Here is a 25,133-nt window from a genome sequence, read left to right on the forward strand (position 1 = left end):
ATAGCAGAAGGAAAACAGTGGGAACCTGGTAAAGAGGAGGCACATGTTTTTAACTTACCCCCACGGTTTCTTTTTTTCTGAAAAATATCTGGCAAGTTAAAAATATCTGGCTCTACACCTTGACGGAAAAGGGGGAGAAGGGCTTGGGAAAAAAGGAGGAGAGAGATGTAGAGGTATTGTGCGTGTGGATCTGATTGAGCGGAGGGGAAACTGAGAGGGATAAAGAGAGAGAGGGAGAGACTGAAGGAGAATGAGTGAGGACAGAGAAGGAGGTGTGTCAATGAGACTGAAATCCTTGTGAAGAATAGGAGGGGTGGGAATGGGCCAGTTAATCAGAAGTGTGAGTGTATTAGGACTGCAGCCACACTTCCAACATTTTGGGACCTACCCCTTCCCCAGGAGAGAAGCTCTCTCTCTCACACACAGACACTCTCTCTCTCCATCTCTCTCTCTCTTTCCCTCTCTTGGTCTCTTTCACTCTCTCTCTCTCCCTCCCTCCCTTTCTGTCTTTCTCTCTCCCTCTGTCTCTGTCTCACTCACATTCACACACACACACACACACACACATCCACACACGTGCCGTCACACTCATATACACACCGTTTCGCACTGTCACAGCCTCCTCTCTCTCTCTCTCTCTTTCTCACTCTCTTTCTCTTTCTGTCTCTCCATGGATTCCCCCTGGAAGAGGACAGTACGTGTTGCCCTCCTCCTCGCGCTCTTCTGCCTGCACGCTGCCGCACTCCCCAGGGACCTGGTCAGCAGCTCACCTGGACAGGTAGGAGACCAAACCCCCCCCACCTACTCATAGCTGGGGGGGTCTCCTGGGGGCTTTGTATAGCTTTCATGCTTATAGTCATAAAAATGTGCAAGGCTGTAGCTGAAGACCTACAAGACAAGTAAAACTCCTGTAAAAAGACTAATAAGTAGAGATTGTTTTATTGGTTATGATAAGATGGAGTTCTATGAAGACACGCTGAGCTCAGCTTTTTGTGGTACCTAAGTCTAATGCACAAACTGGCTTGTTCGTGAAAAATGCATGCATGGAAAATGGACACACTACAGTATATACCCAGCCACAATTTTAATGTTTTCCACAATTTGGCATGAGAACGGATTTAAGCTGAATCTCAGTAGTCAAGTTTAGGCATCTACCTGGTCCCTACAAAGACTGGCACCAAATAATGGATGGCATTGTGTCTAATTCCGCTAGCACATCTAAGCTCCATTATATTTTAGCACCCTCGGTTTAGAGTAAAGCAGTTGTATTCACTATAGTTTTATTTGGCAGTTTTCATCAGTCTGTATTACTGCTAAGTTTTTACAACTCCAGACTTGAGAGGAATGTTTTCTATCTACTTCCATATTGGAATATAATGTTAATTGGATTATAGATAAAAGAAGTGCTGTTAGGCCAGAGATGATTTATATTATTTTATGTCTCTATTTGAAGAAGAATATGACATATGCTTCTATGGTTTCCTGTTAACACTTTATAGTAAAGCCCAATAAATGAGTGGGTAAGTAGTACTTAGTAATTAATTAGTAATTAGATCCGTAATATCATTGGAATTCAGTCCTAAGAAATTGTTTTTTGGACAGGCTCTGGAAAAAAAGACTCCGTGGTTATGCTGGTGGTTTGTGGTAAACTGTGTTTTCTTTAGAACCCGGACTGCAAAGCAATTCATTAATGTTCATAACATTTCTGTGAATGGTATTTATTCATTATACACCGTCAGAAAAAAGATATGAAAAACTGCCTGTAAAGATATAGACAATTGGCACTGGGGTGATACCCTACAGATACATAAAATTGTACCCCATGCCAGAAATATATGATTCATTTGTAACTCTTGTAAAAGGTACTTATTAGTACCCAAGTGGAACAATATTGTACTTTGAGAGTACATTTGGGAAATTTGTTCCCTAAAGAATAAAAATGTACCTCCACTGTACCTTTATTTCTGAGAGTGTGAGTTAACATGAACTTAATATGAAGTGCTAGCGTTTTCTTTCTCACGACATACTAATGAATACAACTGGGAATGTGGATATGACTATGATTGGAATCATGGGTAAATTTGTAATGTGTGTCAGGTGGTCAGGATATTCAGAAGAGAGGGTTTGCAACGTGGGTGTCTGGAGAACCTCCAGTTAAGGACAAATTATATTTCATTCAGAAACAACAATTCTATTTTTTTTTTTTTTACAATCCTGTATCCATCTTTATTCAATTAATTTGTTTATTTTTTGTCAAGCTTTATCATTTTAAGACTGGAGGGAGATCACATCTGCTGCTTATAAGGTTAAAATATACACAATCAGCATGCTTCAGTTGAGTAATCCTGTGGTTTTTTTTTCAAATGACAAATAAATGTTGTTTGATATATGATATATACAGGCAAAAAGTCTTAACAATGTACACACCTCAGTAATATTAGTTGTTTTTTAGAAGCATGTGGGATATGTAATGAGGTTTCTGGAGAAATGTCTTTATGCGGTTTTGTTGTTTACAACATACTGACAGTGTGTAGGTGTGGGGCACTTCTAAAAAAGTATTGTACATGACTCAGCACTCAGCCAGAACAAATTAGCTGCCTATCATGACATTGTATTCACTGCGTCGCGATTCGCTGTGGTTGTCTTTCCCGTCATGACGAGTTACTGTTTTTAACCACAAGCCCATGACATAAGTGGCTGGGCTATGCTGTAGATCCCCATCCAAATCTCCTCGTCCACATTGACATGGAACAGTGAAGGATTCAAATCAACAGGGGATGAAACTTTATTATTAATGCTACACGGAGAAAATACCTAGCTAATTACTGCTGGAATCTGTTTGGTGGAAATCATGTCCTTGAGTTCAGTTCCATGCATACTTTGAGACAAATTGTATTGGTAATCGCTCTCTACAGAAATTCATGTTATTCCTAAAGTTTTGTTGATTGATTGATTGATTGATTGATATCAGTTTGAGTTTGTGTTGAGAGTTTTGCTGTTCTTGTGGGTAGAGGTCTGATGCATATTTAAACAGAAATTGATGAACAGGAGAGGAAAGAGTTGGTGACTTTGGGTAAGTGCAGTTTCCTGCTCTGAGTAACATCCTAGACCCAAACTGGCACAAGTTCCTCGTACCAAAAGAGTTTAATCAGCTGGGAGATGACAGATCAGGAATCTCCTGACTGGAGAACAAAAAAAGACCACTGCACACTCTCTGATACAGCTCTCACCATGTTCTCCTCCTGCATTCCTCTGCATTTTACTTTTGATGCTCATTTTAATTGGCTCTCATTGGATTTTTCAGATGTAAGAGATTCCAGTTGTCCAGAAGGATGTAGAACAGGACTGTTCATGGAGATGTACCATCCTGTAGGCTGGCACTCCAACTCTAACAAAGCACACCTAATTCAACGGCTAGAGATCTCATTGAGCTGCTAATTAGTAGAATCAGGTGTGCGGAATTAGGGTTGAAATGAAAACCTACAGGATGGTAGATCTTCAGGAACAGAGTTGGGCAGCCCTGATGTACAATATGAGGTAATTTATTCATATCAAACCTATTCTAAAAGGTACAGAAAGCTATGCTCATGCTGTCGGTAGGAATTAAGAATTAATTTAATAGAGGTAAGAATTACTTCCATAAAGCACTGGAGGAAAAATATTTTTTGGCTCTTTTTGGCTTTTGGCTCTTTGAGACCACAGGAATCAAGTAACAGAATGACCAAGCACAGACACAATGTCTAAGTCTTTTCCTCTGGTCTTACAAAAACGTATATTTTTAAGTCTACAAGGGATTGGTGGAAAGCAAAGGGGGAAAAAAATGGTGTAGACCACAGACATAAAATCATAACTGTACAGATTTGCATCAGTGAAAAGAAGAATTGCAAACAGCATAAGTGGAGTAATTATGACCCTTTTATAAAATCTGCAGTATAATACACCAGTATCACCACGGCACTGCAATCTTGGGTGCAAAGGGGTCATTCCCCTTCGTGACTCTCTTCCTTTAAAATAACTTATGTCATCAGTCCCAGAGCCAAGTCCTCAACATGGAACATTTGGTCAGGCCACCTCCCTTCCATTTCATATTTTGCCGCTGTAGAAATTGAGCGGACTTTCTGTGGTCACCAGGAGAGACAAGCAGCGTCCACAAGCGCAACTGAAGGCACATACAAATCATATCACCGGTCATGCCCAAGACGCTGATTCATGCCCCAAGAGCAAATGTGGTGTCTTTGGAGGTTTTGTAATTTCTTTCCAATATGAATTTAACTACCTCTGTGGCAACATAAGCACACAAAGCAACTTCCTGCAACTTACATAAAAATATGTCATAATACGTTGTATCATTCTACATAGTCAATGTTTTTCCTATGAACTATGATTAGAGAAATTAATCAATTATACCATTATTCTTTTCACGGTTTGCTGCTGGAGTAAAACAGTTTTGGCATAGCAGGCATGCACAGCACACTTACTGTAACACTCCAATTTTTAAGGTGCACGTCTTGGAGTTGAAGTATTTTGTACAATATCGGTAATCTTGATAAATTTATCCTTTAATGACAAATTTTATTATTTTTGTCATTTTGATTCATCATCCATTCCTACATGGTGAAATTACTTTCATACTTCAAGTTCAAGGCACCTTAAGATTCATAAGAGAAGTCCTGGCATTGCAGTCCCTCCACAAATATCCTCTGTTAATTTTCTTGTATTTCCTTTGTCTGACCTCGGAGTTACAGATCTTCAAATAAATTCAAGCGCTGCAAGTAAACGTACCACAAGCGAACTGGAAGGACCTGGGCTTAACTTGTCGGATACCAAGGGTCAGCACAGTATCTTTAGCCAGCATTCTTTCATAATTATTTCGTCCATTGTGAGACTGTCCAATTCTGGGTGTCAATTTTCCTTTTGTTTTCTTTTGTCTGCTCTTCATTTCTGAGTCGTTTCTGATCCCTGGGTGGCACTTGCATAGCTTTTGACTCCAGGGATATAGAGTCTTTCCTCAGGAAGGGCCTTTTGAACTACTCACCTGATGACTCCACGATTGCTAATGTGTTTTGAAGCCTGGGGATGTGAGCTACATTGAATGAATGCGTACACTGAACCGAACAAAGCATGACTCAGCTAGCTTAAGTAAGCAGTGTCGAACTGAGGTTTTTCCACAATGCAAAGAACGTGACCCAGTCACCCTTACTTTGATGCACTGTAAATGAGGGGGGTGATGTTTTTCTTGCACCTGCTTTTTTTTATTTCTCTTAACAGACTGCTTTAGTGAGGATTTTTTTACATTAAAAACAAATGACAGTGGAGGCATTTAAAAAAGAATTATTTTTATTACCAAAATAAATTATTAAAATGTTATTAAATAAGTCTGTGAGTATGAAGACAACTTGCTAACTGGAGTGTTTAATAATAAATAGTTATTAATACTAAACTACATTTCCCAAGAGGGATCTTCTCAGTCAGCAGTTGCCATTCTGAAGGTCCCAATCAATTTCTCAGCCAGTTGATTTTGACCTATTGCAGAGTCACATTGACCCTGTGTCAACTACCAATATCACCACACTGTTAATGGCATTCAATATGATCAAACGTAACTGTCAGTCAGCAGACAATATTCCATATTCTATTTCCAGAGAGAAAGCATGTCTCAAGTAATTCTTGGGCTGTCCTACACCGTTCCTGGAGATTTGTCCGTCCTGTAGGTTTTCACTGCAGTCCTAAGAAAGCACACCTCATTCGATAGCTAGAGTTCTCACTGAGCTGCTAATTAGTTGAGTCAGGTGTGCCAAATTACAGCTGAAAACAGAACCTCCAGGATGGTAAATGTTCAAGAACAAGGTTGGGTAGTTTTTTGTTTTTTAGGAGCCATTACTGGAGATAAATGCTGGAGCATTCATCTTGGAAGTTTAGATAGGTGATGAGTGAACCAAACATCTGTACATGGATAAAACTGACAAGAAATGAACATCGAGCCAACTGGTTGACATTTACTGGGTAACAGTGAATGGAAAATGTGGGTTGTTTCGTGCCAGTTTCACTGAAAGAAAGATAAGAGAAACTGCGGATGCAGGAGAATGCAATGAAGAAATGCAGTATAGCCATTACTTAACGGAAAAAATGCATTCATTACCTAATTTAGTCACAACTCATTCGTCACAAACGCACTGGCTATTTTTAAGACTCAGACATACTTACATCGTTCTTGAAAACATCAACATACCGTGGACTCAACTGTCTGTTTGGAGAGTTATTTGTGATACGTTTGGTTTGGCATCGTGATTGTTGCCAGTTTACGGCTCAAGAATGTAAACCTGTGGGGCACTCATGCTGTCAAAATGGCTGTTGTTTGTTTTCTGTAAATGTGTCAAACAAATGGACAATTAAACAAAAAGTTTTTTTTATTTTTTATTTCTTATTTATGAACTTATCAGTCATCTGGGTTTTTCTCAGTTTTGGGAAAACCAGAATTCTGCCCGGTGAAAAATAACATAATGAAATACAAATAAAGCAGGCCTTTAATTGAGAAAATGTCATTTCTTTGGCACGCACCAAACCAACTGAATTATTGTTGTATTTTGTGCTTTTGTTTGTTTTTGGAAGATTATGTCCTCGTTCCTTCAAGTTTTCCCACTTAAACTCATGAATAAATGCCAGTGTTTCCAATAACTGGATGAACTGCCTGGAATTATGGCCCACAGTGGTGACAAAAGTGAAACATTAAGTTAACTACCATCGTCCAGTGTTTGTTTTATAGGTATTTATTTTGTTTTGTTTTATTTTGTTTGCTAGTCCCACACAGAACCATCACATTATGCCACACTAAGTTTAAAAAGAATGTAGTTTATGGTTGTAATATGCAGAATTACATTGCACATTATTATTTAGTTATACTGCAGTTATTTATTGCAAAGCTTCTGAGACAGATTCACTGATTTATTGTGAATAAATTGCCACTGAGACAGGGAAAGTAGAGGTTCCTCCATGCCAAAGCTATCACTCTCGTAATGAAGAATCCGTTTACTTCCATACTTTTCCTGTGGTTAAGGGGCATAACATCAAGCTGGCTACTTACCCAGAAGTACAGTGATCCTCTAACATTCCAGATAGTATTATGGGAGAACTGTAGGAGCACTGATAGTAGCATAGCTCTCATTGACAACGGTGGCAGCTTCTGGGCACTTTGTGCATTGTTTGGATGAGCCAATGCTGTGGTATTGAGGAAATCTGGCCAAAATAAACCATTCAGGCCAATGTACCCTTGGGAGGATAAATCCATTGCTTCGGCAGCTGCAGACTAACAGTCATAGTTGGCTTAATGATGTAGCACCAAGCTCAAACAAGCGATGTCTAGACAGCAGGACCAATACTGCATTCGCGGAACATACTGCACGTGGTCTTTAAATGAGCAGTCAACTTTTAAACAAAAATTCAGGTTTAAACACAAATGTCTAGAAACATGTATACTTTTTTTTTTAATCAAAATATTTTTCTAAATATTCATTTTGATTATCACAACAGTCGTTTTGCAATGGCAAAAAAATAGTTTTTTCTAGAGCAGGTTATTATTTGTCTAAAGCTTTCTTTGGCATAGTTGAGTTTGCCATGAATGAAAAACCTTTCCTGGTTTCACTATGCTGTCCTTAGTGCCCTTTAGAAATCAACCAAAAGTTTTCCTTGAAGGCATTACCTTAGACCCTGTATATGACATGTAATGTAGCTTCAGCTCAGTTTTAGGTTGCAAGTCATTGGTTATGATTCAAGACTGGCATAAATAGAACGCACTTTTTTCAGATGTGATTGACAAAATGGTAGTCCTTAAATATATGGTAACAGTTAAGTTTATGAATGTGACTCACGTGAGGAATGTGAATTAAAAGCTATTTTGGCTGTGAATGTTATAGTTTTTTGTTGTTGTTTTTTTTTGTGTTCCACACATGAAAGAGAGGATTTATAATTGATTTCTTAGATTTTGTTTTTCATGACTATCCATTCTATGTCATCTGAATATCTCTATTGAGCTCTAGCAGAGTTTAAAAATTTAGTTTCACTTAAATTCATGTTCCATATATGCATGCATTGTTTGGGAAAGAACCCTGGCTGGTTTTCAGAAGAGACTTAAATTATACAGCAGTTCTCTCTGTGGGTCGGAACATTACACTTATATGAGTGGAATAATATGATCATATTACGACTATGCGCTGTTAATCTCCAGCATATTTCATTGCACACAGTTTTTTTTTTTACTATGTTCTGTTCATTGTGTGTGATATTTTGAGCCAGAGCCTGTTAGTAAACTCGTTATACTAGGCTGACCTCAAAAGAGAACCTTAAGACACATTCACTTCATCGACTTTCAAACCACACCTGCCTACAGTGGTCAAGCATTTCAACATTTATTTCAGTGTGATGATGAAACAAAAATGAGATGGAGGAAAACAGAAGTCCAACAACTTCCTGGAGGACCTTGATTTGATCTCTGGTACTTTCCAGATTTGTGATCTTGCGATCTTTGGTACTTTCCAGAAGCTTCCATTCCACTATGGAGTCAGAAAGAGTTTGAGGAGGGGGTGAGAGGTGGAGGGTGGCAGGGCCTCAAACACTTTTTAGAAACACATTAGTCAGTGCTATTCATGATTGTGGAATGGGATGTGGGAAGTTGAGTTCTGCCTTTCTGAAGATCAGTCATGTAACCAATCCCATTTACTTATATTGGATAATGCCCTTATCTACACAATTTTAATTTCCACCCCTCGCCCTGTCTGTGACTCGGATATGACACCATTTCTCTAATGAAGGGAATATGCTGAAAAGCTTGAGTCATATGCTTCTGTCATCGTATATTCCTAGTCACTGTTAAGCTTAAACTTTACCATTTCTCAATGTAGCACATGCCCTTATTGTCAATGCCTGTTATACTAGCTTCTTGTCACGCTAAGTATATCCATTAGGTATTGAACCACCACATCATAACATGCTCTCAGTTCTTCAACTGTACATGACCCCCGTGCTCCAGAGAGCACGCTGAGCTTCAGTCAGGTCTTATCCTGCAGCTAAAGACATTAAACAAAATGGAGGTTCAGCGGTAATCAGTGTGGCTCGACACATTAATCTCACACAGTTTATGTCGGACCTCTCAACACCAAGACGGCCCGAGAGCGCCTTGCTTTTTGTGTGTTTACATGCAGCTCACAATTTAAAAATCCTCATGTGGAATCAATAGTTTCGAGGACAGCAGTTCAAATGAAACAGGAAGTCTATAATCTTAAAAGGTCTTATCCGACTGTCTCCCTGCACATATTTTAATCTTAGGATGCTGCCTTATAATATCTTCAATATGTGCTTTGGTTTTGTTTATTTATATGGATGTGGGCAACAGCTTCTGCTCAGGATTCTTACATAATTAAAGTAGATCTGCAATTCTAATGCTCAGAAAATACATATTTGTTCTTAGTTACCCAGCAGTGACATATTTTCATATTCAGATCTCATTTTCTTTTGCTTTTATTAAAAGAACACTTCCTTTCCCTGCTAGAACAGCAGCGCTGGAGGATTGTGGGGTTTTCTGGCTCATAGCACAGGAATATTTTGGGGGACCACCAGAGGAAAACTTCCATTTGACAAGGAATAAACTTCCCCCTCAATAATATGTACCAATTTCTGGAGACTAATAGCAAAAATAGTACTTTTTCAGTGGAAAAAAAGATGCAGACATAGCAAATGCTTTTTTTTTTCTGAACTAAGCCAGAAAATTGAGGAGAGAATTGGAAGCGTCTACTCCTGGCTTTGTGTTCCAAAAGCATTGCACAAGTTTTGCACATGTGTGTTCTTCTCTCTGTAAAATCCCTCAGCAGAAGAATCATTGTAAAGGACAAGGGCACAGACCAATCATCACATGTATTCAATTTAGTAATGAGTAAATACGTCCAAATGAGGAGAAAAATGTAATTAAGAACAGTTGCCTTGTCAATGTAAATGGTAACATCCAGTATTCGTGAAATGTATCGTCGGTTCTTGTGCTGCTACCTGTTTTACACGTGCGTGTGTGTGTGCGTGTTCCTCAGGTCTCAGAATGTGAAGGGCATGAGGCGGACGCCTGTGGGGTGTGTGGGGGCGATGGCTCCTCCTGTGAGGTCATCAGCGGGACATTCTCGCGCTCCATCCTGTCGGTGGGGTACCACAAAATCCTGGAGATTCCCCCGGGGGCCCAGGACATCGAGATACAGGAGACCACCAAGAGCAGGAACTACCTGGGTAGGAGGAGCTTAGGAGATCTTATGTTTTTTGTCCTTCTTCTTCTCATTCTTCTTCTTTTACCAATAATGCTCCAGTGAATGCATTTTTATGTTAACACTCAAAGGCCCTCCTTATGCTTACAGTCAAAATTATGCTTGAGCATCAAACTGATATTGATAAAATTCACCTAGGTTTATTCATTGGATTCATTCATTGAAAAAAAAAGTTTAATTGGATTAACCAAAACTTTTGACTTTAATTTGTTACACCTATATTTCTTTTAGGTTTTCTCAGTTGAAAATTTTTAGGTTCATTTGAAGGAAACTTTTTTTTTCAGTGTATAGAACAAAAAATCTAGGGAAAGCATTTGATTGGGTGTACAACATACATTTATTTTTATAGTCAACCTTTATTTCACTAATTAAGTTTAACCGAGAACTTATTCTGTTCAATGTAGCCTTTACTAAACGACAGTGGAACCATCAATAACATAGCATAACATAACATAATGACGAGAACAGGCATTCAGCCCAGCAATGCTCGCCATAGATTGTATCTAACACCGTATCAAGCCAAGTCTTGAAAATCCCCAGAGTTTCTTCCTCTGCTACGTGACCTGGATTGACCTAGCAATAGAAGTGTTAAGAAGTATGTGCAGTCCCGCTCAATGACCCCGTGTGTATTCTGACGTGAAATGCATTTTTCAGCTCTCTTTACCGGAGATGGCACGCCCCTCATCAACGGGAACTGGGCCATCGACAGGCCCGGCGCCCTCAGCAGCGCCGGGACGCTGCTGACGTACCGCAGGCCCAACGAGATCCGCAGCAGGACAGGGGAGTCCATTACCGCCCCTGGACCCACCACCCAAGAGCTCCACGTCTATGTGAGTCTCACAGACAGCCTAAGGACTTCTCCTTATGTCCACTTGGCTATTAACCCTTTAAGGTGTAAGATCACAAATATGTGATCAGAATGTTCTTAACTGAACACTGTAATGCTGATGTAACAATCACTACTGGTAATTGAAAGCAATGGAGTTCCATAACACTGACTTACAGTAGAACTCTTCAAAGGGTTAATTGCACGAATTGTTGTACTACTCTCTGACTGTGACAGAGTCTTTACTTCCACCTGTGGGAAAGGTAAGAGGTGTGTGTTTAGTTCTTCTTTCCGGAGGGAAGCCTGAGTATGCTTTTCAACAAGCTCTGATGCGCAACCTCAGATCACAAGTATGCATTTCAGTTTTTAAAGCTTTAGTGTGGTGCATCATTTTTATATGTGCATTACTCAACACAGATTGTCACAGAAGATGTCATTCTCACACATGTGGTTTGGTCCACAGAGTCTCAGATCACTTTGATTGTGTCATCCTACGACAAATAAAACAATTGCATTTCTCTCTTTGCTAATACTCGTTCTCTCTGTGCGCAACGTATTTACAACTGTTGCTAGGGTTTGGTTGCTAGTATCAGATAAAAAAAAATGAAAAGATTCATATGCTTTTATTGAAAACAGCTGTAGCCCAAAAGCCCAAAGTAAATAGCCATCGTCAACATTTCAGCAATTTTGTCATTCACACTACTTTTGTTAAATGCAAATAATATAAATTACTTATATTTATAAAGCCATCACTTTCAATAAATGAATGTATTTTATTACTGAAACTTCGCGATCGTGTGCTTTCGTATACTGAATTTCTTCCCATACAAATGGATGTACTTCCTGTTCTCCCACACTAGGTGATCTACCAGCAACCTGACCCCAGCGTGCACTACCGCTACATCCTGCCCAGAGAAAACATCCCTAGCCCTCAGCCTGCCCCGCCCACCCATGATCACCTAGGTGAGCATGGCATCTGTCAATCAATCAGCATGTTTGAAAGGCCAGGAATAGACCATTTTGACTAATTCAAGTGTTCTGTTGGGAGCTAACAGACTGCAATGTCACTGTTTGCATTGGAGACACTGGGTGTCTGTTATGAACAAGAAGGGTGACTGCTCTTCATGCTGAACTAAGCAGATATATGTTTTTTTCCTGCTGTGGAACAACTTCCCAGAAACTGGTTTGAAGGTATCCTGTTACTGTTACCCATGCTGTGGCAGAATACACTACATGCAGAAAAGAACACGAGAACACATAATGACAAGAACAGACAGCACATTAACTCTCGCCTCATTTACCAAAGAAATAGAGAGTATCTGGTGATCACCATTTGCAGACAAAATAGAGAGTATCTAACACTACATCAGGTCTAGACATGAACACCCCTAGCATCTCTGCCTCTGCTATGTGACCTGGCAAGCTATTCCACATATTGAAAAGTCTGTATGCAAAGAAAGGTATACTGATATTTTTGCTAAATTGGCTTTTTGCTCATTTCCATATATGGTCTCATGTTCTACTAACAGACCTCAACCTGAAAAACCCAGTGTAGTTAATTTGTTAATCCCTTATTTGTTTTTTGTTTTTTTCTAAGAATGAAAATATTAGGACCTAGATTTAATCTATATTTGTCCTTATCTTTAACAACAAGACTTATTATTTTTCATAAACACAATTTGGCGAGTTTAATGATCACTAAAACTAACTCACCATCAACTTTGTGAAGAAACAGTGTAATGCGTGTGTTTATTCATAAATTAAAATGAAGGACACATGTTGATGGGATACAGATCTAAGTATCTTAAGTCTCTCATCATAACTTTTAAATTTCATATCAGGAACCAATTTTGTTGCTGTTCTTTGAACTTTTTCCATAGCTTTTTTTTTTTTTTTCTTGTAGTGCGATACCCAGAACTGCGTACAATACTTTAAATCAATACCTTTGTCAGACCGTACCTGTCTGTGTATATTTGCATGTGTGTATCGGTGTGTATGTGTCTGTGTGTGCGTGTGAGAGAGACATGTTCCACACATCTAATGCTTGAAACCTCTGGACAAAAGCATGCAACAAACTAAGATGAGAATTACAGACAAGGAGTTTAAAACTCTGATTTCTCACTGGAAATAATTATACTGTACTCTGTACTAGATCAACCGCATGCATGCTTATTTGCCAGAAAAGGCTTGAGAAGGACTGTGTTTCTCAGCACTGAGCTTTTTTGAGGTATTTTCCACCTCACATCTGCATAAGATTGAGGACTTCATTACGACAACTTTTCCTTTGCAGTGACCTAACCGTGACCTGACCAGAATCTGACCGTTACCCCACGGTCCTCACAGGACAACTGACCCGTTTGTCCAGATATCTGTTTTTCCTCTACAGCGGTGCAAAGTGACAGAGCTGGAGTCCCCCAGATGACCGTAATGAAAGAGCGAGGAAATGAAAGCAAAACATTTCTGAGACGAAGGATTAGCAGAGCGTTAGGGTTCATTTTTGAATGAGCGCCGCTTGGATTTCATAGAGAAAGGAAACCTGTTGCCTATGGTTGCCTGACTTCTCGTGAGTCCCCTCATGCACACCTCTCTTCCTCTCTCTGGTATTTCAGTACTGCGTCTTTGTGTTTCCGTTCAGGAGTGACCATGGGGCTCCACACGGTGGAAGGTAACGGCTTCACTCTGGACTCCAACGGGAATGGGAACTCTGTCGGCGGGGTCCACCCAAATCAGGTCCCGTCTGACCCCCTCCCCTCGCCTACAGCGGCAGACGCCGCAGGCACCCAGCTCCACCCAGAACTGCTCTCCCCCTATGGCTGGAGGCGAACCGGGAGCACGCTCTGCAGTGCCACCTGTGGGTCAGGTGAGGAACATGTTTTCTCCTTTCTAGCAGGAATCATGTTTACACTTATAAAGGAGCTCGAACACATGGCTTGAGGGCACAGTTATGCATTATAATGTATAATGTGTATATTAGCATTACTCAACGCACATTAAAAGAAGTATTCACAAAAAAATATGCCATTCCCCCTATTACTAACTTCTAATATATTTGGGTGGGTGAAAAACAAATGTTGAACGTCACAAGTGATTGGCATAGCACAGGTTACTGTTTCATGCCCATTGTCAACATTAAATTTGATAGATGGAGAACTTTTGGCTCAAAATGAGTCAGGATAATGAAGTTCAGGCATTGAGAATAATTTGAGGGCTTTAAATTGTTTTTGCTATTTCTTTAATCGTGAGACAACAGTGTAATGCAAACCTGCTGTCTGCCTTTGGATGTGGCTGTGCTGTGTGGATCACTGACAAACAGAGAGTGTGTGTGTGTGTGTGTGTGTGTGTGTGTGTGTGTGTGTGTGCGTGTGTGTGCGTGTGTGTGTGTGTGTGTGTGTGTGTGCGTGTGTGTGTTTAGCAGGTCGAGGGGGGGGGGGGGGGGGGAGAATTTGTAGATGAAAACTTTTATCTTGGTCCCATGTCAATACACCCCCCTGTAGTTGTCCTGTCTGAGAGAGCGTAATGGAAGCTTTCCAGACCTGTAAACCTGACACAGTACTCTCAAAGGCGCAGGCTTCTTTTTTTTTTACAGGAATATTATGAAAGATCCTGAGTTACAGTCTTAGGGACAGGAAGTCGAGAGTCTGGCAGAGTGCAATGCTTCTCTTGATTATGCTGTACTCAGACTGTTACAGGAAGCAGGGCTGTAGCCAGGCTGTAACCGTCGCTAGTGGGGTGAAAGGGGGTGATGATTCTAGGGGCCCTGTATTCCTGGCTATGCCCCTGGCTGTAACATTTACAAAAAGCACAAGTCTGTGGCTAATCTTTTATCCATTGTTTTGCTACTGTAACCATCTGTTCAATTCTAAAACATTCTATATCTGATCAAGTCCTTAGATATAGCGCACTATGGCTGAACGTTTTATTCTTGAGAAAAAATAACCAAAAACTATAACTGACAGCAGAACTAGAAAAACTAAGCCACGGGCTTCGGATTTGATGAATCTGATAGTTGATGGAAACAGATAAAGTTTGGACGGGATCGTTGCGTGCCCTCTCACATTTCTGAAAGGAATCCCTTCATTAAGTTTGAATTATAATCACAGCATAATCATAGAACACTTGTGGCTAGTTGATGATAAGCGAACCAACCCAGAACACATTATCAGTTCTGGAAGGGGGTTGCAGTTGCAACAACAAAAAAAAAGGAAAACGCAAAATCACAAAATCTATAACAAAAAATGTTTGTTGCATGGGGGAGAAGGTGATATGAATCTGATTCACTTATGATTCGCAGCAGGCGAAGTGATCCAGACTGCTATTGGTTGTCCAGAGTCATTTTTTTCTGGTGTATTTCTGCCTCCCATCCACCTCCTCCCCCTCCTCACCGACAAACTCAGCAAGGAACAAAGCTCTGGCTGAATTCCCAAATCCAAAAGTCCAAGACTGTCAATGACCTTGTTTCCCAGCACTGACAGGAAGTGGGATGGAGACAGCAAGCGCACTGTATTAAAATGCACCGAAAGTCTTTCCTCTGGAAGAATGAGCATGGGTTCACCCTGTCAACATTAATTTCGAGAAACATTTCAAAGGGAGATCTTGCACATTATCATTCGCACATGCAACACACTGTGCTGTGCTACTATCTGTACTGTTTGTCAATAAGCAATGGCTCTGCCAGCGACACAACTGTAGAATGTTACCCTGATCCCTGGGCAGTAGGATGGGGCTGGCATTCCAAACATACACGCAGTAAGCAATCTGTCTTAACCATTTAAGGTTCAAGACCACAAATATGGTCTTAACTAAACATTCTAATGGTGATGTAACAGTCACTACTGACAATTGAAAACAGTGGAGTTCTAGAAGAATGAAGTGAGTTCTGAATTTTAAAAAAAACATTCCAAAAAGTCTAATCTTCAAAGGGTTAAAGGAACAATATAAAAAAATTGGCTTTTACTTCAATTTAGTCACCTTACTGAATTAATTTTCATTTTATCCATAAGTGGTTTATAAGTCAAGGATGTCTTTGTGCATTGTAAGAAGTTACAATCGCTGCATTGTTGTGTGTGTTCAAATAAAATGCTCACAGCAATCTTGTGCGGCTGGTTTTCAATCAAAGGTTTCTGTCCTCTAAAAGACATCTCTGTCCATGCTTCACAGTTCAGCTAAAATATTTTCTTCGTCTCTCCTCTTCGTGTTCTGGGTGGCGTAGGCAGGCGTTGGGGGGTGTTCAGCTGCGTGGAGCAGGAGACCGCAGTTCTGGTCCCGGACGACCTGTGCGAGCACAGCCAGCCTCCCGTACAGGAAGAGAACTGCAATACCCAGCCCTGCCCTGGCTTGTAGGTGACCACACCCTCACACCCTCTCTCAGCAAACCACAGCTCAGTGCCAAGCGCACGCATGCTGCTGCCACGGCAACTAACATCTGGACTCCCTGTTTTTAGCACTAAGTAGGACAGCGGCAGGCCTATCTGCAAAGTGAATTGTTCCAAACCACATAAGAAGCATGTACTGTACACCAGCTGCTCGGTAAAGCCAGCTTTTTCCCAATTGGGATCAACTTTATGAAGCTGCAAACAATTATCAGCTTCCTACATAAAGATGTGAACACACACACACACACACACTCTCTCTCACACACACTCACACACGCTCTCTCTCACACACACTCACACACATACACACACACAGGCACACACATTCTCTCTCACACACACACACACGCACTCTCATATACACAGGCACATACTCTCTCTCACACACACACTCACACACACATGCACACACACACACAGACATTGCATCTATTTACAATGCATTCTACAACAAGTTTATAACACGTTATAGCATATTTCAAAAGAACAAAATATACATCCCCTTAGCTTATGGACTTGACCATATTTCATGGGGGTCATGTGACTGGAGCTCAGGGCGTCCCTCTCCCCCGCAGCTGGGACGTGGGCGAGTGGTCCGAGTGCAGCAAGTCGTGCGGCCCCGGGGCCCAGCACCGGCAGGTCCTGTGTCGCCGGCCCCTGGGTAACGGCAGCGTCGGCACGGCGAGCGCCTGGCACTGCCGCCACCTGGAGCAGCCCGAGACCGCGGCGTCCTGCCAGCTGAAGATCTGCAGCGAGTGGCAGATCCGCTCCGACTGGACCTCGGTTCGTGTTTCGCCGGTTCCTCCGAAACCAACCCCGGCACATATAAAATGGCGATATGCAGAAAACCGTGATCGTGAAAACCAAATACTTTTTTTATAAAGCCCACTTTGAGGTGGATGTGATCTTATCTCAACGTAAAGTTTGAACTAGACGTAAGTTCCAAGTTCTCGGGTTGTGTGGAGGTATTGAACGTTTGACGGCACGCAAATCTTACAAGCGGGCTACGTTCGTGACATAACAACATTTAATTAATGATGAATTTTAAGTATGAAAAATTCTAATACATTTTTAATGTAACACTATTTAGAGGAAAATGACTGGCCACATTCACAAGACCAGGCAATTATAAAGCATGTTCTCGCGAGTTCAAATTGAAGTTCATTTGAGATATATATATCACAGTTGTGTAAGATGTAGATACAGCGCTTTAAACCAAAATAAGCTTATTTTTGGTTTGCTATTTTAATCGAGGACAGTGCCATCAGACACCAAACGTTCAGAGACTGTCAAACACTGCTACATCCTGTGTACAGTATAACTTCTGATGTTATGACACATCATAACACTACAATACCTACATCACACTGTATCAAGGATACAGTGGTCTGTTGGGAGAAGTAAACATGTGGCATTGTGTGATAAGATTGATTGTATGGTTTGAGAGTTTACTACTTCCATCATCAGTTTGGTGATGGACACAGTAAACTATGTCAGGCACTGTTCCAGAATCCCATAAACACTCGATCCGGTTCAGGTCCGGTGAATGAGGAGGCCATGTGTGCAGCATCTGTATCACGCTCCTCAAACCACTGGCTGACTTCTCATGGACTCATACGGGTGTTACCATCTTGAAAGACAACCCCCTTTTGCAGTGAATAAACGCTTTAACACGGGATGAAGGTGATCACGCCCTAACCATTAAGCAATAACCTGCATCGGTTTAAAAGGTTATGAAATGCATCCATACTGTGCTAGGAAAATGTGTCCTATGACCAAAGCCAGCAGAAACCTTCTCTGTTGTTTTTTTTTGCTCGTACAAATCTTTATGCCTCTCTGAGCGTATGCGCGTCTGCTATACCCCTGCCCCAGTGCTCCGTGCCGTGTGGGCTGGGCCGGCGCACCCGGGACGTCAAATGCGTGGACAACCTGGGCGACGTGGTGGCGGACGAGGAGTGCAACATGAGGCTGCGCCCGGAGGACGCGCGCAACTGCGACATGGGGCCCTGCGCCCGCAGCTGGTTCCTCACCCGCTGGAGCGACAGGGTGAGGCGCTCGCCCCCGGCCCGGCGCAAAGCGTTCCTCGCGATGTACGGGAAACGCGATAACGCTGACCAAACGTTCCGCTGACGTTGTGAGAACATTTCGTGTTGGCCGGGTACACTCTGGAAGAGCGCCGCCCTCCTAATTTCTGATGATGCTGTTGTTGGTTTGGTGATTATTATCACTGTTGTGTTGTAAGATTGTTAGTGGCTGAGTACAGGTAATGTTGCAATTATAGTATGGAATGGATGTTGTAAATGTTAAATGGACTGCATTTATATAGCGCTTTTATCCGAAGCGCTTTACAATCACCCATTCACACACGCACTCGCATGCCAACGGTGAAAGGCTGCCATGTAAGGTACCAATCAGCTCGTTGGGAGCAATTAGGGGTTAGGTGTTTTGCTCAGGGATACTTCGACACACCCTGGCCGGGGGATCGACCCGGCAACCCTCCGACTGCCAGACAACCACTCTTACCTCCTGAGCTATGTTGCCCCTGTTGCCAGACCTTGGTGGAGTACGGGGACTGTGTGTGTAAATATTGTGTATTGTTCAGGGGTCGGTGGTTTGTGGGGACCGTGATTAAGGGTGTGCTTGCGCTGCCGGCAGTGCTCAGCCGAGTGCGGAGGGGGCAGTCGCAGCAGGGAGGTGGTGTGCCTGATGAACCACATCAGCAGCCTTCCTCTGGACAGCTGTGGGGACGAGAGGCCGGAGGACCTGACGCCCTGCGACCTCGGCCCGTGTCAGGACAAGCCCGACTGGTACACGGGGACCTGGGGGCAGGTCAGAGCAGGGCACCGGGCCTGTTAACTCAGCACCCTCCCCCTCACACACCATACATGTGTTTGTGACATTACACACTTTTTCTTTTCACTTCATTATAATTGCCTCCATGTACCCAGTCTTCACCCTACAGAACCTCATACTAGATGTCTAAATCCTAACCTGAGCCCAATGGGTGCCCAAAGATATGCAATCTTGTTGTGTATCTGTCCTTTTTTTCAGCTCTGTGCTGCTGGGTCAGATCGGGTACAGGCCTATTATCTGAGCCATGCGCTTATTACTACATTATGTTGTAGTTTACTCATACGATTTCTCATAAAGGCTATATGGAATCACAAAGCCACCCCCCCCCCCCAATCCCCCCGAACCCCAACGTCAACCCCACCACTGTACATTAGAAGATAAAATGCAAAGACACTGATTCAGATTTATAGAATGGCACAACAACTACAGATGAATGATAATAAACTGCTTCATGTTGTTCAATTTTAATGACGGTAAGCCAGATACTGAGGGGAAGTTCACCATTCCTGAGGTTAAGCTAATGCTTCTCTTTCAGTGTTCATCAGAGTGTGGGATTGGCACACAGAGTCGCAGTGTGGTCTGCCTGCTGCACACCAATGGCAGCTTCGAGGTGACCGAGCCCTCCGACTGCGCCCACCTCCCTCGCCCCCCCGAGACCCAGCCCTGCCAAATCAAGAGGTGTGGCGCCAAGTGGTACGTCACGGAGTGGAGCACGGTGAGTTCCCAACGCACGGACAAGGGTCACACAACTATTATGCACGTTTTAGCATAAGGTACCGAGTTCGAATCCCAACCAAAAGCCTTTCTGTGCAGAGTTTGCATGTTCTCCCTGCGTCCATGTGGGTTCCTGCCAGGTACTGCGGTTTCCTGCCACAGTCCAATGACATGCATTAGGCTCATTGGTGCCTCTAAATTGCCTGTAGCCTGTAGTTATGTGAGTGTATGAGTGAATTATGTGCAGGTCCTGCGACGGATTGGTGATATGTCCAGGGTGTATTCCTGCCTCTCGCCAACTGCATGCTGGGATAGGCTACAGCCCCCAACGCATCCCTGAGCAGGAATAAACGATTTAAGAAAATGGATGGATGGATGGGTTGGTGTTTAGCACACCCCACTACACCAATTGCACTGGCAACATGGATAGCTGATAGCCTTTCGGTTGGGATTCAGATTTGATTGAAGCACTGCCACATCCAATCGTATTTGTTGGTTGTAACTTTGAATGTTGGTATCTCCTTTATCTTCACGTCTTTTCCTTAGCCCCAGCGCCTGGGCAATATTTTTTTGGATGTGCTTGTGCTTCCTTTTCCTTTCCTACTTTTCATTAATGCACATTACGTGCACAGTTTAGCCTCTTTAAAGAAGATAAGACGGTCGAACAGAAAGAGCGCGTGGCCCTTTTGTTGCAGTGCTCGCGTTCCTGTGAAGGGGGGTACCAGGTGCGAGAGGTGCACTGCCTTGCCGACGACCTGACCAAGAGCAACGCCTGCGACCCCTTCCTCATGCCGGATGATCGCAACGAATGCAACACGCAGCCGTGTCTTCCAGAAACTGGTATTGCTACAACGTTTTGGAGCTAATCGTTAGCTTTGGCAAAATGATTAACGCTCATTCTTTTGTGTCGTTAAGCATTAACATTGTCCAAGCGTAACATTAAGGGCCTGATAGCCAAAGTGTTTATGGAGCGTTTGGCCGGAAATTTCCGAATTTACCGCCATGAAGTTGCGCTGGAACGGCCGACGAAGTCGTAAATACCAGTGGTAAATTCGGGCTAGTTCCATGATATCCGAGTTGACCAGCTGTGACGTGTCACTGACCTTACCCTGTTAACAGTAGCTGGACAATAACAATGTACCAGGTTAATGGTAAATCTAGTCAAGACACGGCAGAGTTCATGCCTGGGTTCCATTATTTACGTCTTCCAGTCAGCAATCTCATTGGTCCAGCTTCTTGACAACTCAGAAGGCATTTGTAGTGTTCACGCGTTAAACTTAAAAGTGGCTGATGACCACCCAAAAGCCATCACTTGTGTATATGACTTTCCAAGCTTACACATTAGCACGCAGTTTGTATATAGTTAGTTAACAAGTTACAAATGGTCAAAATCAATTGTAAATGAATAGTTCCATCTGAAATGGCCAGGTTTGTCTTGTTTTGCTTTAATTTATGCGTAACCCAGCCCTCTCTCCCCATCTTTCTCAGATGAGAATTGCAAGGACATGTACTTCAACTGCAACATGGTGGTTCAGGCAAGCCTTTGCGTGTACTCGTACTACAAAACCGCCTGCTGCGCTTCCTGTTTGCGGGTCAGTTGGAGAGAGGCGGGACTTTCCATCAGGTGACTCCGCCTCCCACACTCCAGGGAGAAAAAACACCTGCTTTTTTTTATAAAGACATTCTACCACAGCAAGTGAAGAAACCACAAGAAGCTTTGTTCTGTAATTATTTGCATTTACCTTTTTGTACATGCCTTTTGTAACACAAGCCTGTTTTAACTGAACAATCACACAACCTCATACCCTTCCTCCTGTGATTTTGTGAACGTTTTTGCAACTGCCCTCCAGGGAATGTCCATTCCAATCGCTTTGAAGTACAACCTGCTCTTTGTAAATGCTCCCCTTGACAACATTCTTCAGTATGTGGTTTCTTGGCCCTCATTCCTAAACCAGTGTCACCCTAAACTTTTTCTAAAAATCTATCTAGAGGATTCTCAAACTTAATCCTGGCGGATTCCTGTGTATGCTTGTTTTCCTTCCAGCCGAACGTTCAACCCTGAATTGAACCAGTTTTTAATTGTACTGAATGAGACACTTTCAATGTCAGCTTGGGATCATTAACCATGTTGAGCCACATTGTCATAAATGGCTATTTAAGCCACAAAAAATACATTTACCACATTCCCCTCCCAGACTATAATGCTTTATATTTCTGCCATATGTGGGAAATGATTCCTTTAGAAATTGGCTAGTTGATTAGTTAAAACACAGATGAAATGTTGGGTCCTAACTGCTGAAAGTGTGAACGCCTGGTCATTGAAACTAAACCTTTTTGTGGAAAATTAAGTTCAAAGACATGGGAATGAGCAAAATATCTTGAATCTATATATCTTGAATAAGACAGAAGGCAAATTTTATGAACATAATCATGTTTTCAATAGGCTTAATTGAGATTTAAAAGAGATTGGCAATCACAAAAAACAAGCATGCACCAGAGTTGGAGAACCTGACTGATATCAATTATGTTGAAAATATTACACGTACAATTGTCCGTGCACGTGTAAAAAACATACTAAATTTATCCTTGATAATGGACGTTACAATTTCAAGGATATTTATATTCAGTGAATGCACGTGTCTTCAAGCATCAAGTGTGATTGCTCTCGAAAGCATCTCGAAGCTTATGGGTAAACAGCATTGCGTTCACTGGTTACACAAGCCAAGTCAACGTGGACTGACGAGCACTGAGAAACAAGCTTTAACACATCTCTGTAACCGTTCATCACCAGCAAGCTGCTAAGGATGCAATGGCGGCAATCATCGAGGCCAAAACACGTTGGATAATTATGAGCAGAGATGGAAAGGTTTTCAGCTGTGTAGGCTAATTAGCATTTAATTTGACACATCTGCGCACATATAAATAACATGTCAAACAGAAGCACAGGAGTAAGGGGAATATATAGGCAGCTTAGATGGAACAGCTTATATGTGTTCCAGTTCTGGTCTGCTATTGATATCGGGGTGAATCTGTCAAAATATTGTTTCCCAGCTGTGTAGTGTGTGCCTAAAGAGCAAAATGGGTGTAACATCTTATATCTGCAAGACAATATCACCTTTACTTGTGAAAACAATGGGACAGAATCAGAGGTGGAAAATCCCGGTTCGGAAAGTTAGTCCTCCACAGTATTTTGTTCCAATCACCTGGATTTGCAAGTCGCCACTATTCTTCAACCAGGAGGTAGAACTAACTAGTGAAATCAGCTGGCTGAGTTCATGGGTGGCTGAAACGCATGGCAGGGCTTTTACCTTCTGACCTCTGGACTTTCCGCCTGTGGTCTAAATGCAAATTGTTGTAATTCACAAAAAAGCTGAATTGTGTGATGTTCTAAAGCACTCTAAATCTCATAATGTTGTGCTGTGCCAGCCCTCAACTATTGCAAAAATGCATTTCTGGTAAATTCACAAACATTTTCCAAAATAACACTGTGTTCTTGGCTTTAATCAGCTAGATCAGTGACCTTCATTCCCGGTCCTGGCTAGCCGCAGGGCCTGCTGGTTTTCATTTTTGCCTTAATAACAGCATCCAATTCAGACCCAAAAAAACTGGGCAAGGTACAGTAACTAATCGACTGCTTTAATTGATCAATTAAGTGCTGAGCAACTACAAAAACCAGCAGACCCTGCGGCCCGCCAGGACCAGGAATGAAGATAACAGAGCAAGACAATGTCAGAAATAGCTTCAGTTAATTAGACTGTATATATAATGGACAGGTAGCTAAGCTGTGTGCTGTCATAAAGCTTTTTTTGTCGTTGCTGAATTGGCAATTCACTCTGGGAGGTGGGCTATACAAGTCAAAAGTACAAAATCGTTTTACTTCTAGGTATTCACACAAGACAAAATCACACACACAAATAAATAATGAGGCCAAACATAAACGCTTCCACACATTTCTTCTGAATAATATTTCTTTTTACTGGCGTTGAAAGCAGACCAGTTGAGAAGGCCATTTTCAATCAACTCGAGCACGAAAATGGCCGACCGACAAAGACCATGGCTCAAGACCTACGCATTCCCAAGATGCAAATTACAAATGATTGGTTTCGGACTGCCTTTTTCATTTTTCTTAAATCAAGTAACACTGGGACTTTGTTTAAAACCCAACATCCCAACATGGTCTCGGCTGTGGTTTCCATAACATTCATTTCTCAGTGTGCTCTCTGAAACACTAAGCCGTCACATCACCAATAAATGAATACAAGCTGCTGCCTTTTTGTGTTTGTTATTCTTTTCTTACAGATATATATGTTATACGACAGCATTTTCGAGACAGGTTTGGAAGTCCATGAACCCACCACAAATATATGTTGCACAAGACACAAAGTTTGCAACAGGATTTAAAAAAACAAAACAAAATAAAATAAAAAATAATGTTCACTTTTCCATTGTCTGGAAACATTCAGTCTTCAGCTCCCAAAATGCAAGCATGTAATCTGAGAAAGAACTCCAAAATATCATCTTTTTGGGTTTTATAACTCTGTTTTTATCAAATTAAAATAAAATCTCTTCGTTTTACTTATCAAGTGTCGTACCGACAATCATTAATTATGAATACTGTCATAGTTTTACAAAGCCACATAAATAAAATAGGATACAATACAGTATATAAAATACAAAAAAAAACTATATACTTTTTTTAAAAATGATAATTGCCAGAGGTGAATCAAGAAAATGTTTTTTTTTTTTTTGTTTGTTTGTTTTTTTTGACACTAGCAACAATGAGGTTTACCCCTGAGATTACAAAAATTCAAATCCTGTACGCTAGGTTAGGACAACTGCTACAATGCCGTGCACGTACTGTACACTGCTGCCCAAAGCTTAAAGGCACATAGAATAGGAGGCAGTGCAACTGTGTAGGCCTCACGCCGCACCGTTGTAGTGTCAGAAAAAAAAAAAGTACGGATAAACAACTCAAAGGAAAATGAGAGAACGTCACACCGGTAGGGGACGGGGAGGAAATGAAAAAAAATAATCTTTCATATACAGCGAGGCAGTGAAACACGTCGACGTGAG

General features: G+C 41.8%; 1 protein-coding gene across 1 annotated transcript; it reads left to right on the top strand.

The window, feature by feature from the left end:
• The first annotated feature begins 206 nt into the window (after positions 1–206).
• Positions 207–24,328, top strand: adamtsl7 (ADAMTS-like 7). Its single transcript, XM_035427527.1, has 13 exons — positions 207–340; positions 689–778; positions 10,071–10,260; positions 10,950–11,125; positions 11,982–12,084; positions 13,757–13,981; positions 16,331–16,457; positions 17,069–17,276; positions 18,366–18,539; positions 19,149–19,322; positions 19,882–20,061; positions 20,756–20,900; positions 21,549–24,328. The coding sequence occupies exons 1-13, from the start codon at positions 320–322 to the stop codon at positions 21,686–21,688; spliced, it is 1,953 nt and encodes a 650-aa protein (XP_035283418.1). The 5' UTR covers positions 207–319; the 3' UTR covers positions 21,689–24,328.
• The last annotated feature ends 805 nt before the right edge of the window (positions 24,329–25,133 follow it).

The sequence above is a fragment of the Anguilla anguilla genome, chromosome 7, assembly GCF_013347855.1.
Source record: "Anguilla anguilla isolate fAngAng1 chromosome 7, fAngAng1.pri, whole genome shotgun sequence".
Classification (NCBI taxonomy): domain Eukaryota; kingdom Metazoa; phylum Chordata; class Actinopteri; order Anguilliformes; family Anguillidae; genus Anguilla; species Anguilla anguilla.

Coding starts and splice junctions, on each gene's coding strand:
- adamtsl7 (XM_035427527.1), top strand. CDS start 320: ATGGGCCAGTTAATCAGAAGT. Junction 11,126..11,981: donor CCCAAGAGCTCCACGTCTAT/GTGAGTCTCACA, acceptor CTCCCACACTAG/GTGATCTACCAGCAACCTGA. Junction 17,277..18,365: donor TCCGCTCCGACTGGACCTCG/GTTCGTGTTTCG, acceptor CCCCTGCCCCAG/TGCTCCGTGCCGTGTGGGCT.